The 18,829-nt window shown below is 40.2% G+C and overlaps 1 protein-coding gene across 4 annotated transcripts in view; it reads left to right on the top strand.

The window, feature by feature from the left end:
• Positions 1 to 18,829, top strand: part of CREB5 (cAMP responsive element binding protein 5) — a 256,147-nt gene that overhangs the window by 181,764 nt on the left and 55,554 nt on the right. For all 4 annotated transcript variants that reach the window (XR_010081997.1, XM_063409813.1, XM_063409803.1 and 1 more), the window contains 2 exons: positions 2,173 to 2,299; positions 4,329 to 4,439. Coding sequence is in view for 3 of the 4 variants with exons in the window: in XM_063409813.1 (XP_063265883.1) it covers positions 2,173 to 2,299; positions 4,329 to 4,439 (238 nt within the window). In the remaining variant the exon portion in view is untranslated. The remainder of the gene's footprint in view (positions 1 to 2,172; positions 2,300 to 4,328; positions 4,440 to 18,829) is intronic.

Below are 18,829 nucleotides of genomic sequence, written 5' to 3'. Positions count from 1 at the left end.
GAGCCGCATATCCCAGAAATTCATTCATGCTCCCTCAGAACTTACTGCACTCCCTCACAGGATTACACCACACATTTAGAAAATGTTGTCTTGACTTTTTTAAGGTGACATGAAGATGTAAGTACATCATATTCCTCCATCAGCAGATAACCAGGGAGGAATAGGAAGAACTCCTTGTCTGTATCTGAGATACATTTGTTGTTATTTTTGGGTTTCTTTCTTCCCTTTCTGAATAAGTACTGTATGTGTCTGGGAGAATTTTTAAAACATCCTTCAAAACACAGGCTTTTTCTCTCCACGGAGAGCCAAGACAAAAGGATGGGTTCAGTCGTGTGCAGCTGCTAAAAGAGGGCAGCTGAGGGCAGAAGGGTGGGAGGAGCAGCGTGTCTGAGTATGAGGGAATTGTCAGGGCAAGGATTTTGAGGTGGCATTTGTTGGGATAGAAATGTTTCTAGGGAAACAGGGTTGAAAAGACTAGTGTTGAAGGACTGCAAGTCCAAGGATGGGAAATACTGGGGAGTTTTAAAGAAAAGGGGATTAGGTGGCCTGAAGTCTTGGCAAAAAAGGAGACTTGTATGTCAGAAGAAGGTGGTTTTCCCATCAGACAGGCACCTACACTTTGGGACCCTGGTGTCCTCCATATTGGACAGCTGTCAATCCCATTGCTCACAGCCTTTGGGCTTTTTGCACATTGTTAGATAACTGGAAGTGACAGCTAAAGTTAGAGGAGGGTTGTATGTATTCATGGTTGCCAGTACCACCTGCAATTGGGGGGGCAAAATGTAAAGCCCCATCATTTGGTGTGACACAGTTCAGGCCAAGCAGGATAGTCTCACTCCCTGCTCCTCTAGGGTTATGACTCTGCTTCCCCTGACCAGGTCAGCCCAATTTTGAGGCTTTCATGGGTAGCTGTGGATTCATCACTGAAGCAAAGGATGCTTCTGCCAAGGCTTTAAAGCAACCATAATGGTTAGAAGCTCCAAACATCTTAGACTTTTTTCCATGATAGAGGCCCTGCAGATGTGCTTCAGACTCCCAGATTAGGCACCCTCTTCTCCAGTCCATCTCCAACCTTTAGGGGCAACTCTCCTTCCCAATAAACAGTCTAAACCATGTGCTATACAGAAGAGCATCCTGTTCTCTGAAAATTTAACACACCTACTTGTACTGTCAATGTTTGTTGAGGCACTGTATGTGAAAACTTTATTTTCAAGCTTTTTGAAAGCTTGAAAAGGTAGTAAATTACACTCACCCAAAACTTCAAGCAACTACACTTTCTTAAAAACTAAAAAACAAGAAAAAACTGATAACACAATTTCCAATACCACATTCTTAAAGGCTTTTTTTTCAAAGTGTAGTCCCAGAATTGTTTTAATTTTATGATTCTTCTTTGTAAGTGGGCCTGCTTTCTCACATGCAGTTTTCCCTGTGTTGTACTTAATAAAGAAATCCTTCCAAATCTTTTGAACCCCTTTTGCCAAAATAACTCACTTTGCTTTTCTGTAGTCCATATGTTTTACTTTCATAAACTGCTTAATCTGAAGGTAGTTTCCCTAATTTTATTTCTGCTTTGTTTCCCATTTTTTTGTGTCCTGGTGGCATGCTAAGTGATAAAATTAGTAATCCTGCCCTGGAAGAAAGGCTTGGTAGATTTTCACAGGAGATAATATCAAGAATGATTTGAAATCCTCATTTTAGAATAGCTTATTTACAGGTGATACAATTTCAAAATTAATTTAGGAGTGGTTAATTTTCTGTCCTAGTCTGCAAAACTATCAACCATATATTTTTGTTCCTGAGGGCTAAACTTACATCAGTGCACTAATGCCAGCAGATTTTTCTGATTTGTCTGTAGAGAATCTTTTTTGTGCCATCTTTTGGTAGCCACTGTACTATGCAGAGGTGCTCAGACTGAGACCATCTGATACATTTACATTCATATCAGATAAGCTATACTGGTGTTTTAACTGATAAAGAGAAGAAGGAAGGTGATTCATCTTCTTCTTGAAAACTTTATGTTCCACTGATTTATGCAGGAAAGGACAAATCCTGGTTTGGTTTATCTGTGCCTGCTTGTCTGGAGCTGCCTGTGCCTACCAATGGCTGGCAGGGTAAGGCTTTTTTTGGTCTTCACAGCCCATGACAACCTTCTTTTCTTTTGCTTTCTTCTAGGCCTGTCCCAGGTTCTCTGTCTTCACTACTGCACCTACACAACCGACAAAGACAGCCTATGCCTGCCTCTATGCCCGGCACCCTGCCCAACCCCACCATGCCAGGATCTTCTGCTGTACTCATGCCTGTAAGTTTTCTGATTTGGCTTTTTTGCAGGGTGGAAAGTTGTGTTGTGTTTGATTCAATCTAAGCAGAGGTGAAAGTCTGCTGGATTTTGTAAAAACCCAGTACAATAAGTTAACGAAGCTGGATCCCCTTTGGTGCTTCACCTTAGACTGGAGTATTTCTGATTAAGTTAATGGCATGCTAATTAGTGTGAGAGTGATTTGAAGCAGTTTACATGAGACTACAATTTGTGATTCTCATACTCATTCGTGTAGGTGAGATCGGTATGTCTGTGCTGGAACAAAAAGATTTTTCTGAATTCATAAAAAAACTGGAAAAGCAGTGTAGATAAGTTACATCAGAGAGCTAGGTAACAATTGCTGCTCATCTTCCAACATTTCTGGAGGGATTGGAATATTTCACATCTTATGGAAGCCAAAGGGCTGCTTTACAATTGCAACTTCAAATTTTAAATGATTTTAACTTCTTCAATAGAAGACATTTGGGCAGGTTAGGGGTGGAGAAAAGCAAGGATGACATGGGGAAGAAGGGATAGAGAAAGGAGAAGGTTTTGCTTCATTTCACAGTGTTCAGTTTGCAAGACAAACCTGAGAGCAATTCACCATGGGTGGGAGAAAAGCCCTTCTTTTTCTGGCTTTGCTGGATCAAGGGAAACACTCCACAGGGATACAAAGATTCATGTTTGGCTGCTATTTGAGCAGTCATGAATAAGTTATTAATTATTAACTTGTCAATAAAGCTCTCCTGGAATATCGATCAGGAAGTTTAACAAAAAAAACCCGTAAGACATGTCATGGTGGGAAGTTTTTTTCTGGCATGATTCCCAAGGAACCTGAAATACAACAAACATCCAGCAGCAGTGTAAGTTCAGTGGCTTCAGTCTGCAGCTGGGGAGCCCTTTGGGCAGCTTTGCTTGCAGAGGAGCAGGTGTGCTCTGGCTGTGAGCCCTGGAGATATGAGCATGGAGGTGAGACAGACCCTGTCAGCACTGGCTGCTCCTCCTGCCCTACAGAACTCCTGAAAGGCTGCAGGGGAGATGGCAGTGGGAGCTGCTCCTACCCCATGGAGAAAGGGAAAGGGGGCCTTGGCAGCCTTTTCCTGCCAGTGGGCAGCAGGATATTCACATTTTCCCAAAGCCCAGCACCCACTCTTGCAGGCATCATGGAGGGTGGGAGACAACACATCACCACAGGGGACAAAAAAAATAGCTCCCCTGCTTGGATTGCTCAGAAGGACCCAAAAATGTCTTTTTTGTAAGAGCCAAAGATTCAGCAGACTGGCTCAAAGTAAGGTGGGATGCTCAGTTCTGTCTGGAAGCAGCACCAAAACCCTGTTTTACCATCCCTGACAAGACCTAGTAGTGTGAGGGGTTTATCTCTTTTTGGGGAATACCCTCCAGGAAATTATTTTATAGAGGATTTACTACCATTAGGTTTTGTTTGCATCACTCTCTCCCAGCCTAGTGAAACTAGCTTGCAGGAAGGGCTCTGAACAGCCAGGAGAAGTTTTGCTTTGTTTTTTGCTATCTCAGCAGTGCATGAAAACTCCACTTACAAGACACGTGGAGAACTCTTCCCAGCTGAGCAGTCCAAGTGAAGGAAAAACAGCCAACTTGTTTTCCATATGCTCGAGATTGTACATTTTTATTTATGCTTTTAACAAGCTAAGTTGGGCTGCACTGGGAGGGGAAGCTACAATTTTATACAGTGATGCTTTTAAAACCACTTAACTCTGAGTGTTGTTATACTGAAAGGGAGAAAATCATTACAAAAAAGCGCAAACCTGGGTGGCTGCTACATTTGTTTATTAAAGAACCCCTTTCTTTATAATTGGCTGTGAGCTTTCAGGGCCGATTCTGATGAAACACACGCCTACGTATACACATATGCAATTCATGACACAGATTGTTATTTCCCCAGTCATGACTTGAAGAAATATAGCTGAGTCCATTTAAATAGAAACCGAGAGTAAATTCTTGCAAATGTCTGCAGATGTTTTCAAACCTTTTTTTTATTTATTTCTTTTAAAAGATGGAGCGACAAATGTCGATGAACTCCAACATCATGGGGATGCAAGGGCCGAACCTCAATAATCCATGTGCTTCACCTCAAGTTCCCCCAATGCATTCAGAAGCCAAAATGGTAAAAAGAGAATTTTTTGAAATTACTGTATTTTCTCCTATTGCTGTTGCATACCAGTTACCCAGACAGTGGGGGGGATGTAGCCAGACACTGCTTACTTCATTCTTAGTCATACATAATACTCTTTTTTAATATGCTGCAGTAAATTGCCTTTGTGTCTATGAACTTTCAAGATGTTCTTAGTCCTAACTGATCTCTCAGTGAGAGGGAACTGAAGGGTGAACTGTGTGATCTATACTGTGCTAAATAGGATTTTTGGTGCAGGTCAGTAGAATTTAAGCAAATGATCTGGTTATTTCTCTGATGGTGTCTGTGCTGCACAACTTGATCTAAAGAAAAGTGTCAGTTAATAAAGAGTGCAGTCTAAAGTAGGTACTGCAGAAGGAGCGTACATAGTCCTTGTTTTTTCCAGATAGGAAAAACACTGATGTGTCAGAGAAGTGTACTGAAATATATATATATATATATATGTATAACTGGGATTTTTTTTTTCTGGAATGCAACAAAGGTGTTTCCATCAAAAAGAAGTGTTGGAATTTGGACAAATGTAATTTATTTATACAAGTCAAATGTCGTAACAAAAAAAAAAAAAGTTTTTTAAAGTTGTTCTGCATTTCAAAAGGTCAAGGCTTCTCAGGCATATGTACTGATATAGGATTAATGTAGGTAAACTAAGCTACAGGTGGACATTTGTAAGTTTTCCACAGCTTTATATGCACTGTTGTGGGGGTATTTGGGACTTAAATCCTTGGAATCAAGTTACCAGTGTAGAAACGCTTCGGCTTTTCAAGTTTCAGAACTGCTATTTGCTGCTGTCTAATGGAAATATGAAGACAGAAGTTATTTAGTTCTAACTTTGTAGGGTTTTATCCATTCAGGATATCTTGTCATAGTGAAAAACAGGAGTAACTTCACTGAACTTCTTTCAGTGGCATTTTGCCAAGGTAAAATTGCCATGAGTGAGAGAATGAAATCAAGCTGACAAAGTTTAGGCAACCACATATTTTTATGTATTTCTGCTTTGCATGACTGGTACAGCTTTTGTTGTCATCTATCCTGAGGCAAAGAAAAATATCTACTTGTCTAATAGGTATGGTGCATACAGGAGACTCTGGGTTAAGAGCAACAACATATAGGAGTTTATTCTACCTCTGTTTTCTTAGGTTGGCTAGGTCATGCCTTCGCCTCCCTGTTGGTCTGGGTTAGGCTGTTAACCCAACCTCTGTTAACACTCTCTCTAAAACCACATTCCGTAAACATGCAGCCATTTGGCCAGAGGAAGAACGATAGCCAAAAATGCTGGCTCCCCCAGCCAAGGAAAACCTGTGGTTGAGAGTTCTCTCTGCTGTACCACACAGTGACGGGAACATGCCAAATGGCAACAGCATCTGCAGCAGAGCTCGTTAAAAACTTTTTGGAATAGGCAAGTGTTTTTTCAATGCAAGTGTAGCTGAGCCAAGCTAAATACTCCTTGGCTGAATAAATCCAAAACTGGCATCTATTTTGGGGACTAAAGGTTCTGTAGTTTACTCTCCCCACACCCCCTGCCTCTTTTTTACTGGTAATGTGAGGCTACTTAAGAACAAGATTAAATTATTGGTGCATATGGTGAGAATTCTGTGCTTTAATAACTGAAACTATACATTAATACAAATTACCTTTTAATAAGGTAAGCAGATATTGTCCCTAAATCTAATGTATGAAGACATTATAATGCATGAAGAAATTACTATCAGTTCCAAAACATGGAGTAGAGAACAAGCAGAGCTGTTACTTCTCAGTACCCTTCTACTTCAAGGGTAGAAAAAGTTCTGCACACATTAACTCTTAAGAGGTATAATTCAGAGTTCCAGGACTTTTCCTCTTTTCAAATGCAGGTTTGGGGGTTTAAAATATTTTATATATTATTTATATTTATATTTATATTTATATTTATATTTTATAGAATATATTTCTATATTCTAATTTTATACTTTGTTTCTGTATGAGCACCCATGCAATGTAAAATGCCTCTTCATTTAGCCACTGTTTTGAGGAATATGGTCAGTTAACAATACTCCGCATGAATACAAAGTAGAAAAGGGATGTTTGTTCTTATTGTTAAGTATTTAACTCTTCCTCGTGCATAAAACATGTATGATACTTCACATACTCTGGTGACTTAGTTAAAAGTTAAAAGTAAGTGTGCTTAGTACCTTATCAGACTGTGTCCTGCATTAGGAAAGAATTTCAGATTTCCCTGGGTTCTGCTAATGCTATTACTGCTGGTGCATTCAGCACTGCTTATGTTCTCTTTGGCTGGCCCCACCCTGAGAAGAATGAACGCGTTGAACACCAGACAGAGTCATCCAAGATGCTTGGAGCTAGTGACTGAAGTAACTGGAGAAGTCCAGGGGACTTTGGGCCTGATTCATCAGATGCCCAAATCCATGGGAGTATCAGCACTTTCAGGAGGCCTACGTGAGAGAATGCGGGACAGGCTCCTCTAAATGTGAGACCCAGATGTGAGACCAGATCCTTCTGGCCCCGTGGCAGTACATACCTGAGCAGTGCAAGCACAGTTTGGCATGCAGCAGTCACTGTTAGGTGACACATGTGACTTAATTTACCTCTGTAAAATGCATGTGAGTAAATAATATTAGTAGGGATGCTGTGTGACACCAGGTTTTTTAAAGAAAGATGATAGATGGCAGAAGATTCACACCCTTGACTGGTTCATAATTTGTTTATAGGGGGAAATGGAAGCCAGTCTGATAAATATATAAATTATCGCATCTGCACGAAATATAGAATATGTGTGGCATTAGTGTAATATTTCTATAATAAGCAATACGTATTTTAATCACCTTGTATCACCTGGCATTTATGGAAAGCCACACTCTGCCACCCAAGATGCTTGCTTCCTGGTTTAATTTTTTTTCAGGAGAACATTCCATCAAGTATTAAGGTATTGTAGATGATATCCCAGAACTGATTTAATTTATCACAGCAATCTCAGTTTCCCTCGCAGTATGCCTCTCAATTAGGTTATCACCTAATGCTTTAAAACTGTCCTAGTAAATGAATGAGTGAAGATCTAAATCAATACAGCTTTCTTCTTAGATTCACAGCTGAGTGGATAAAACTCTTATGCTGCCCACCAAAAACACACATTGATTTTATATTAAAATATATTGCACTGGAAAGGGCAGGAAACATGCAGCTCTTAAGTGTATGTGGTAAAAATATGCAGAGTTGCACGTGTGGCGTATTAACATGTGGTTCAGGAGGCTGAAAGTATTATGAAGTTGGAACTGTTGGTGGTGCCTTTGCCTTAATGTACTGCCTACCTACAGCCTGGTTTTGCAGTGCTCAGAGTGCTGGAGGTTTTAGAACTTGGAAGTGCAATACTGCGTGGATTACCGGAGTGAAAAATAAATAGCGTGCACTGAACCACTGGAAGCCTGTGTGACAGCAGGTCTTTTCGATGGAGCTGATGCCTTTCTATCTGAATATTGCAAGGCATTGATCCATCCCTTACCTGCAGAAATTTATGGCCTCTGAAAGGAGGTATAAAAAGCAGGCTGGCAATGAAGGAATTGAATTTAAAAATACAGTTCTCAATTTAATCTATTAATTTTTTCTTTTACAATTTCTGTCTGCCACTCGCTGGATATGTAGGTTTATGAAATTTAAATTATATGTGTAGCTTGGCTGTGCCTGTAATTCTAACAGAACCTGTATGGAAGAAAAGAAAAGAAAAAAGAAAAAAGAAAAAAGAAAAAAGAAAAAAGAAAGAAAAAAGAAAAAAGAAAAAAGAAAAAAGAAAAAAGGAAAGGAAAGGAAAGGAAAGGAAAGGAAAGGAAAGGAAAGGAAAGGAAAGGAAAGGAAAGGAAAGGAAAGGAAAGGAAAGGAAAGGAAAGGAAAGGAAAGGAAAGGAAAGGAAAGGAAAGGAAAGGAAAGGAAAGGAAAGGAAAGGAAAGGAAAGGAAAGGAAAGGAAAGGAAAGGAAAGGAAAGGAAAGGAAAGGAAAGGAAAGGAAAGGAAAGGAAAGGAAAGGAAAGGAAAGGAAAGGAAAGGAAAGGAAGGAGAAAATAATTATTTCTGTATCAGAAGTGCATAGGACTGTGGGCTGTTGTTTACTAGCATTACTAAGTTGAACAGCAAAAAAAAAAAATTAATTGGAAAGTGTCTGTCACATGAAACAGTGAAAACTGAACCAGAAAAGCAAAGTAATAAATGGGTAGATTGCATGTTCCTGATTGTAATAGAAAAATAACCGAACCTCCTAATATACCTAAGAGTGCCAGACAGCTTTGGCAGAGAAGTGAAAGAAATCACAGCAAGCCAGTTGTCATCAGCACTTTTATTCAACTTAATTAGAGGTAAGGGTCCAGGTCCTGCTAGTGGCTGTGTAAGTCCCAGTGCAAGCATCACTCAGCTCTCCACCCCAGAGGGAAGGCCAGGCTTTCTGCAGAGACCTGGCTGCACTTTGTATGGCTCTAAGACAAGCTCATCTCGCTATCTGCAGGAGCACAACATGCCAGCCAAACGGGAAAGGCTTGGCTACAAAGGTTGAGGGCTTCCATCAGATGCAGATTATGGTCTGAGTCTGGATGGAGTCTTCTGCTGCTCCTTGTTTCACAAATACCAGCTGTTTCTGTGCCTGTGAGCTGTGACGGTGCAGCCAGTGCCAGGCGAGAGGCAGCTGGAGTAAGCTCTCACCCTGGCGCTGCTTTGGTGCTCAGCTCAGCCGGTGCAGCAGCCCTTGGATGTGGCAGCAGAGTGCTGCCCAAACAGCAGTGCCTGGGACAGCTGGCTGCCTTAGGAAGGACATCTCTCTGGGTTCCTGCTCTGGGCCCAGGTTTGCAACCTGTCCAGGCTGATTTCAGGCAAGGATCTGGGCAGGATCAGAGCCACTGAAACTCCAGGTTTAGATACTTCACACTTTGGGACTGAAGGTACTTTGTTGAACAAAATAAAGGGTTTGAAGTCTGTGTTTGCCTATCAAGCTGGCTGGGAATGATGTGCTACTTCAGTAGAACAGCACATACTGCTTCAGGGCCAGAAGGCTTCTCTTTGCATGGATTCTGGACTGCTAAGCAGAAAGAAAAAATGTTGCATCTCTGCAGATCTTCCAAAAGCAATTGCTCATCTTGTACTTCACAATGAAGCAATGAAAGCAGCATAAGAGAAAAAAAATGTGCAAAGCAATGTCTTCCAAATAAAAACTACAGCTATGATGAAATTTCCTGTATCACTAACTGAGAAGTGTTTTTGCAGAAGGGATGTTGTGTAGTTAAAGCCCACGGTGCTTCTGCAACTGTTGACAAAACTCACTATTCTGAAATCATACCTGCTGTTACATTTGTGCTTGTGTTTTAAAGTCCTGAGAGCCAAACTTTCAGTGTGCTCTTGATCTGTGCTTTAAAACCTTTCCTGTGCAGTAGCTTTGCCTGCAGACAGTGCGCCTTGGTGTGGATTAAGGTATAATCGTGATGGGTGAAGATAATCATATTCTGGTTTGTTTACTGAAACAGGATCTTGTACCCGTCAAGTCTAAATTCTGGATTATGTACTAGACTGGGTAGGAACTAATTCTTTTTAAGCTGTCAGTGGCTCAGTAAATTCACTAGAGAAGCAACTCTTCTTCAGTTACTCATAGCTGCTGCGAATATGTGCCGAATATCTGATCTTGCTTCTCCCGAGTGCATATGAATTGCATTGCTTCTAGCAGGCACAAGTTGTAACAATTCCTTGCATTTTTCTTTCTTTGTGTCACTTTATCCCGTGGTGATCTTATCAGCACTATTTCCCTAGAAGAACTTGGATTTTTATTATTTTGTTTGCCTTGATTCAGCTGAGTGTTAGACTGACCTCGCTTTCTCCCCCACCCACCAGCCCTCACCCTGTCTCTTTCTCCCTGTTTCTCCACCACCCTCTTTCCTTAGGGGATTTACCGTCTTTGTAGATTTGTTTCTCTTTCTCCTTTTGTCCCCAGTGTCCACCCTGATTTTGTAACCATAGCAATAACTGAAATACAATCCTAATATTTGCTTGCTGTAGCTATCATCTAGCCCAACAGATGAACTATTGGCTTTTGTGTGTCATAAGGTTTTGAAACTTAAGTCTGATACATTCGTATATGTAGGGGTAATTTATTTGGTGCCCAACTGTCCCTTACAGAAAAGGTTTTGTTTGTGTAAAGTTGTGTGTCGATGGGCACTGGTGCAACTAAAAGCAAGCCCTTATGGTAGTTAAGTCAGGGAAAGAAGCTGTAAAAATAAAAACATGGTTGCGTTACAGGGAAATTCTGCTTCACACAGATATATTTCAGTCTCTCGCTTGGAGTATGTACAGCTTTCATTTTCCAAGATTTTTGCAAGATCCATGAATAATAGAAATTGTTTTAAGCCTCAGGCTGTTGCACATTAAGCCCAGCATTTGATTAGGATATGCTAGTGCATCTCATGACAAGTGATGGGCTTTGGGTGGAGGAGATGGTTTTACACACTTTACCAGCCCCATATTTTAACCACCGAGGACACAAGAGCTGGAAGAAAAATTCTCATGGCAATAAATCTCTTCTTTATGGGCAGACTTAAAAATTATTTTCTAAAGACTATGCAGTAGCTAATGAACCAGTTTATTAATTATGGTAGTATTCCTGTGAAATAAATAATTTCAGACTGTTGAACTGAGAGAGAAAATTGAAGTGACTCACTAGAGGCCACACAATTTGTCAGTGGAAGAGCTGAAACAAGCGCAGAAGAATTTCTGGCTGCCAGTTCCAGAAAACACAATTTCTGTCTGAGAAAAATGTATGTATATTTTTTTTCAAGTTAATATTAACTTTGGTAATATCAATATAATTGTTGAAATACACTGCTTTTCATGACTAGTGTAAGAGCGGGAAGACTGAACTCCTCAAGCTTATAGGGGGTGCAGGCTCAAATTTAGGATTCAAATCTAAACGAAGGTGGCGCTTTGTGTTTGGATTTAATGCCCCTGAAATCTCCTGAACTTTACTGATGAGATTTTGATTCAGAATGACAAAAATTAACTGATCTTCCGAGACTTCTGTCATCTGAGATGATGGAAGCCTTGTGAGATCAGCTTCCCTGGCATCGTGGCTTTCACTGAAATCTCAGGAGAGCACTTACTTTCACATAATGTCAACCATATCCAAACCAGGACTAACGAATACCCCTGCAGAGCTCCTTCTAAGATCACAGGCATATTTGAAACCCTGCCACAAGCTGTGTGCAGTCCGAGGGAATGTTCACAGCATTTGTTTTTTCTTCTGTCAGATATGGCCGGTGACAGTTCTCAGTGCCGGGAAGGATATATACTGTCTTCCAGATGTTCATTAGTGCAACTTCTCATTTATGTTCAGAGGAGGTAATTTAAAATCTGAGACAGGCTGGGTCTCCCACCCTGGAAACACTTACGCAGCAAACCATGCTCAGCTCTGGTTTTTACTAGCAAGTTGCTGGCCAGTAAAGTTTATCTGAGATTTTAGTGTATAAAATGCTATGAATAATCTTCCCAAATGTGCTCTGCAGTCAGACTGCATGGGATGTTGCATCGTTGGTTGTGTCCTCTGCACTCTGTGTCCCCTTTATGCTGACTGATGCACAGCCCACGTTATGGGCTGCCCCCCCAGGGGCCCTGAGCTGCCTTTACTCCGTTTGTGGCTCATGTCGCTCTGAGGACTGACTCTGGAAATGTGGGCACATCCAAGTTAACTCTGCTTTAGATAGTTTCCTTCATTTCAAAGAACTTACCTTATGAAGAAGACAGTGAAATACTGGACATAGCTGGAATATTCCAGGGGCAGGGGAACATGGACTTTGACCAGCTGAAGGTTAAATAGCATGAAGATTTGACTAAAAAACTGCCAAGTTTTTAAGGAATGGAAGTCAATTTAGGCAAAACCTTCCTCTTTTAGTCATGGATGTGCACTTTTTTCTCCCATTTTTATATAAAGTCACACTGAAACCTACTCTTTTTCATATTGAAAAAATGTTCCCCAAATCTTACTTTAAGATAATATCAGATTCTTCATTTAGTAACAATATCAGTGGGGAAGTATTTTAATTTAGGATTTTTACCTTCATGTACACATTTTCATTCATGAAAGCTTGGTCTTAAAATTATGTTGGAAGAAAAAAAAAAAAAGAAAACTTTTGTAAAATAGAAAACAACAGACAGGATTCCTCAAGTTTTTTTGTTCATTCTATTGGAAATTATTTAAAACCAAATATTCACCTTTTCACTGTAAATCCTCTCCTGTCCATTTTAGTATTCCAGAATGAGTATTCAGAAAGGAGACAAGCCCCATAAGCAACTTAAAATAAAATTTTATAATCCTCTACCTTTAAAATATCAGTCACAGTTTTTGGTATAGTCAAAGATTACTTTTCAACTTTAGCCCTGATCCTCAGCTGTAAACTTGGGTAAATGAAATTGTATGTATCATACATACAAATCATACTTCAAATGAATTGTATGGTTTTTTGCATCAGCTGAGGATGTAGTTTTTGCTTCTGAATCTCAAAATTTCCTTTAGGCTAGATTTGGCCCTTCCAAAATTTGATACTGCCAGGAAAGCATTTTGTTTGTTTTGGCTTTAACATTTTTTCATTTAGAATTTATGTTCAGTATTTTACAGAATGTTGTACAGACTACACGTATTCTGACTACAGAGCATATGTGGGAAGGTTATTCACAGCATTTTATACACTAAATATTTAGTACATATTTGCCTCTTATTCTTGAACACTGGTGTTTTGACAACTGCTCCAGAATCTCGTATGAACTTTATCTGACTTTATTTTTCAACTCATCTTCCTGTAGGTGTTCATTACATAATATTTAAGGATACATTATTTTCTCTAATCCTCAGAATAATATCAGAAGATTTTTATAATTGATTCATCATACCAAACAACCACCAGCAATTTTGTGACAGGTATTGGTATCTGTCCCTAGTGATTCATAATGAAAAATTGCCAGATATTTCTTTGAAAGTGATGGATGATTCAAGTTATTATATTTAGGTCACATTATTCTGGAATGTTTAAATTAGACTACAAGCCACCTCTGAATACATGTGCAAACATAGAGTACATTTTAAGTTTTCCATCTGGAAATGCATATAAAGTCCAGGACTGTTTGCAAGTTGCAAGAAATATTGTTATATTTTTATTTTGGTATTTCAGTTAACACTCATACTAATATGAAAAGTTTAGTAATGGCATATCCTCAATATTGCCCTTAAATGCCAAGGTTACACATGAAGTCTAATGGGATCTAGCAAATGTTTAAACTTTTATTAAGGCCCAAAGCCTAAAATAGACTTTACTAGACCTGTACAAATTATTTTAAATTATGTAAATATTTTTAATATGTCTGGCTTCTGACAGAACACCACTATACACTGAAGTATGACATTTGCCTTACTCTGCCAACTCTTTGCTTTTTTTTTTCTTCCCAAAATACCTAGCATCATTACTGGATTTGACTAGAGACTGCTTTATGTGCTGCTTGTGGTTTAGGAGAAATATATGTGAAGGGGATGGACTGTGTTCCCTGACTGTTAACAGAGGCTCTTTAGCATGAGGTTAAGCATGAACTTTGTTTTGGCTGCCAACAAAGCAGCCAGGAGATAGCCAGGGTGAGGATGGGGGGAGTCCTGATCTGCTTTCCGTCTAATGGACGTGTGCAGCTGCTCTGCAGGCTGTGTTGGTGTGACTGTGTGCAGAGAGAAAATTATTTATTTGGAGGTTTGTAACAGATACTGATCTAACTTCATCTTCCAGGAATTTTATTCAGTTAAAAAATATGGCCAAAACATTGATATATGGATGTGTACAGAATCTGGGGTTGGGAGTACTTCATTCAAACCAAAGGCAGTGGTAGGTGATAGTAAGAGCTAACAGTCTGAAGAGCCCTAGGTTTATTGGTCAGATGTTTGAATGTGTGCATGTTCGTACACATGTCCATTTTTCTTTCCTATGGTTATGGTGGGTTTTTTCTCCTCCTCCATTCCACACAATTTTGCTATGCAAGCATAGTCTTATCTATGCCTATTTGGCTAACTTTGTCCATCTATTTATTTGTGTATTGCCTTATCTTCTGTTTAGAAACCATTTTTCCTGAAATGCTTTAGAATGCCAAAGAAAAATAAATGTCTGAAAACCCATGTGTGTTATCCAAAGAACACTTATTAACACTTAAGGTGACTACCATTTGCACAAAGAAAAATCAATTTGTTCAGCTACGTGAATTTGCTGAGGCTTGTCAGTTGTCTAAATCATGTTAGTGGTGGATTTAGTTTGATTGGAAATTTGATCCAAGCAATGCTTGAATTAGTTGCACACAGAGTTCCCCAGAGGTAATCTGGAGTTTATGTGAAAAAAGATATATAACCACATCAGTATTGAGAATTAAAATAGGAATAAATTGCCCTTGGTGAATTTTGTGGTTACTGAGATTATTCAAGGATTCTGAAATCCTTCATTTAAATAAGAAATAAGAAAATAAAGTAGCTTAATCTGATTTTAGAAAGTAAAACTTCCTTTCATACTACACTTGAAATTCAAGATGTGTTTATGCTAGTCTTAGTAAAACCAGTATATGTGACTCATGGTGCTAGTGTAATACTGCCCACAAAAATCCAAATAACATAGCTATGACTTGTAGTACCCATCCACTATGTTCTTTCCTCCTATAGGAGTGAAAGGGCTCCTGGTCACCACAGCCTGGATGATGACCAGCTGGATGAAGTAGCACTAAACTTCATACTTTTTTTTTTTTTTTTTTTTTTCTCTCTCCATAGTCAAAAAACACATGAACATGTGTTTCTCTAGAGCATGTAAGATCTCCCTGCAGGGACTTTTCAGGTCTGAAGCAAAAGTGAAGCTTTCCTGAGTTACAGGTGTGAAGGAGATGATAAGGAACCAGGATTAAGTCCTGGATGTCTTTGAACAAATTTTAAATTTCGTTTTAAAAAAAATCTGCTGTAGATTCAGTTGAGCCTCCTGCCAGTTACAGGACAGGACAAATCATGATGCTCATGTAGTTGGGAAATGGCACTTTCCTGAGGTGCCTCCTGTCACTCTCCAACCTCTGTTTCTCAGTGGGATGTTCCCATCACAAGTGTTGGACCATATCCACACTGATGGTGACAGCACTGTGCCAGGAGCCTCCCTGCAGAGGCTGAGGCAAAAGGGAAGGAGAGGACCCCAGCAGGCTCTGTTGAGGCTCCAGGTGCTTCCAGTGCTGATACTGGGCCACCACACCCAGTGAAGAGAGTCCTGGTGCTCCTGAGATGAAGGAGCATATGTGTCATCTCACCAGGCAGTAAAGCAGTGCTCTTCCCCACAGTGTTTGTAAAAGACTGTGAGAGCCCAGTTCTCACCAGCAGACATCTGTTGACTCTTCCCAAGCCTTGGTGTAGGGTAGGCAGGGGCTGGTGTTGGGCTTTGCTTTGCAGGACAGCCAGCAGTGCATCCGTGTCTCTGTGGCTGCTCCTCTTCTTTGATGGAGAAAGCCACTCAGGACACACCCCCAAGCCCCTCTTCTCGGGTTTTACACACCCAGCAGGTAATGTTAGCATGGTATCAGTGAAAACCCTACCTGTCCACTTGAATCTCCGTGTAGCATTTGATGTATCTCCCATAATAAATTATGCACTTTGAGGAGCAATAACAATAGCTGAGATTCTTGAGACAAGAAGAGTCACATTACCAGAAGGACCAAAAAGGCTGATTAAAATTAAATCGTAGCAGACAACAGTTGTGTTACAAAAGAGGGCTCGATTACAGCCAAATCACTTTCTTTGCTAACCTCTGACTTATTTATTTCTCCTGCATACTGCAGTCTGCATACTCTTTCTGATTGTAATGAGCATTAATTGATTAGCTGGATCTATGAAGAGCTTGAGCACTCGTAAGTACTATCCCAGTGGGTACACAACTAAATAGTTTATGAGGTAATTAGTATTTTAATGCCTTTTCTAATGAGCCTTTTCAGTAATGAAATCTCATGAGAACATTATTGGTTCATATATATTTCTTCAGACAAAACAAAAGGTAAGCTAATGCTATTAAGAGATTTTAAAGCTAGTTTATAAAATGGTTTTCACTAACTTATTTTTGAATGCTTCCCTTGGTTCATTTTGCTTTATTATTAAAAAAAAGCCATCTTAGTTTTTCCCACTACTCTGCCTCTTGCACTCCTCTCTTTTGACAGAATTCTTACACTATACTGCAATTTCAAATAATTGGGATAATTTCTGAGGCTGCTACCCGATCTCCTAAGCTCAGCTGTAAGTAAATAATACCATACTGTCTGAGCGTGTTGTTTCAGATGTGTTCTCATCCTGGAAAAAAAAACAACTCTGTGCCTGGCTGCACAGTGCCTTGGATTTATGACTCTGTCAAGTTTGAGAGAATGACCAACCTCTACAAAGCTTTTCAATGTCAAGCTGAGCTCTGTTCTGGAGGCTTGAAAGCAGCACAGAACTTGTAACCATACAGGCAGTTCTTCAGCTTTGTTGTATATACTCCCTTTTACCTATGTTTAATCCATAGTGGAAAGGACAAATCCTTTGCCTTGAATTTTATGTTTCTGGTACCTAAAAGAAGACATCTGGATATGAAGGAGTTTTTTCAGTGTGTGAATGGCTCATTTTATCATTGGCCACAGAGATTTTTTTTTTCTCTGGAGATCACAAGGTCTCAGTAGCTTTTATGTTCTCATATCTTAGGGTGCACTTCTAGATGGAGAGTGCAGTCTTGTCCTGTGTGGGACTTCAACTGCAGTTTAACAGCAGATAGAAATGTGGGGAAACAGCCTGAGCCAAACAATGAAGCATCTGTGTTTTGGAAACCCGTTTCATAAATTTGTTTTATATCAGTGAAGCATCTGTGTTTTGGAAACCTGTTTAATAAATTAGTTTTACATAATCTAGGTGATGTATGCCTTGAAATGCTTTAGAAACTTCATTTAAAATTAGGCGTGTACAAATCCTATTTAATATTAGAAGCTGCAGGAATAAAACTGTAAGAAATTCCCCTATACAGCTCTCATTATGTAATGTAAGATGTAATGAGTAATTCATCCTTAGGGTATCTTTAATGGTGTCAGCACAGTTTTTGCAAAGGATGGATTTGGCCTAGGGACATCATCACCATAAAACCTGTCTTCCACTGGCATTTCTCTCTCTGTCTCCAAAACTTTACTGAAACATGTCACTATGATATATTAGTAGCCTAATACTTTTTGATGACTCTTAAGTTAGTAGTAGTATGGGTGTTGTTTTCTTCAAATGAATATAAAAAGCCCCATTTTCAGTTAGGGCAACCCTAAAACCCCCTCCAGAACATAGAGAAATGGTGTCTTTGGCTTCATGTGTGTGACATTGCTTGCAGTACCATGCATAAGCAACATTTATGAGATGAACGCCCAACACTGACCACTGCTTTCCACGTTGCCTGCCATGTCCACACCCTTTTGCAACTCAAAACCCAACAGTGCAGGAGGTTACGCCTCCTGTGTCAGCTCCTACCGGCGCCCACAGATTGCCAGGCTCTCAGTGCTCACCCACGGTGTCCTGGAGCCCTCTTGTCAAGGCACAGCGTGCTTTTAGGATGGAAGCTGAGCAGCCTAATCTGCTCCCTTGGCTCAGATGAGGTAGCTCCTTGTGTCCAAGTTAAGGTTTGTTCAAGATGCAGAGTGGATCAGATCTGCCTGCCTGTGCCCTCCCAGGTGAGCCAGCTCCCTGGCTGCCCTGGGACCCTCTGCATCGTCTGCAACCCGACAGGCTGCAACCACGAGGCAGCTCCTTGTGTCCATGTCAATGGTTTGTTCAAAATGCAGAGTGGATCAGATCTGCCTGCCTTTGCCTCCCAGGTGAGCCAGCTCCCTGGCTGCTCTGGGACCCTCTGCATCGTCTGCAACCCGACAGGCTGCAACCACACCAGTGCCTGGAGAAGTGAGTTCAGGAGAGAAGGTGCACATCAGGTTACCAGCCCAAGAGCAGAGGAAAAATATCCTCAGAGAAATATTTTGGTTTCCATTCTGGAAACTTCACAGAGGGTGTTTCTGCTCTGTATTCAGAAGCTTTCTTAGGGGACAAATGATCCCTCGTCTGTCTGAGGGATAGGTGCTCCTAACTGCCTGTCTTTCATGGCCTTTGGACTTTGCTGAACACTAATGGAGCACAGTAAGGATTAAACTGGGGTGGTGTGAATACCAGTTGCCAGATGTTGCTTTTGATTTGGTAATACTTCTTTTAAACTTGAAACGGGCTGCTTGTTTTCCTTACTTTTTCAGAGACTCTCTCTATTTGTTTGTGCTTCCTGAGTCATCACCTGTCTTTGCCAAGACTTTATTATATCTAAC

The sequence above is a fragment of the Prinia subflava genome, chromosome 1 (assembly GCF_021018805.1).
Source record: "Prinia subflava isolate CZ2003 ecotype Zambia chromosome 1, Cam_Psub_1.2, whole genome shotgun sequence".
Classification (NCBI taxonomy): Eukaryota; Metazoa; Chordata; class Aves; order Passeriformes; family Cisticolidae; genus Prinia; species Prinia subflava.
Note: the sequence above shows the minus strand (reverse complement) of the source record. Positions and strands in the feature narration are given on the sequence as shown.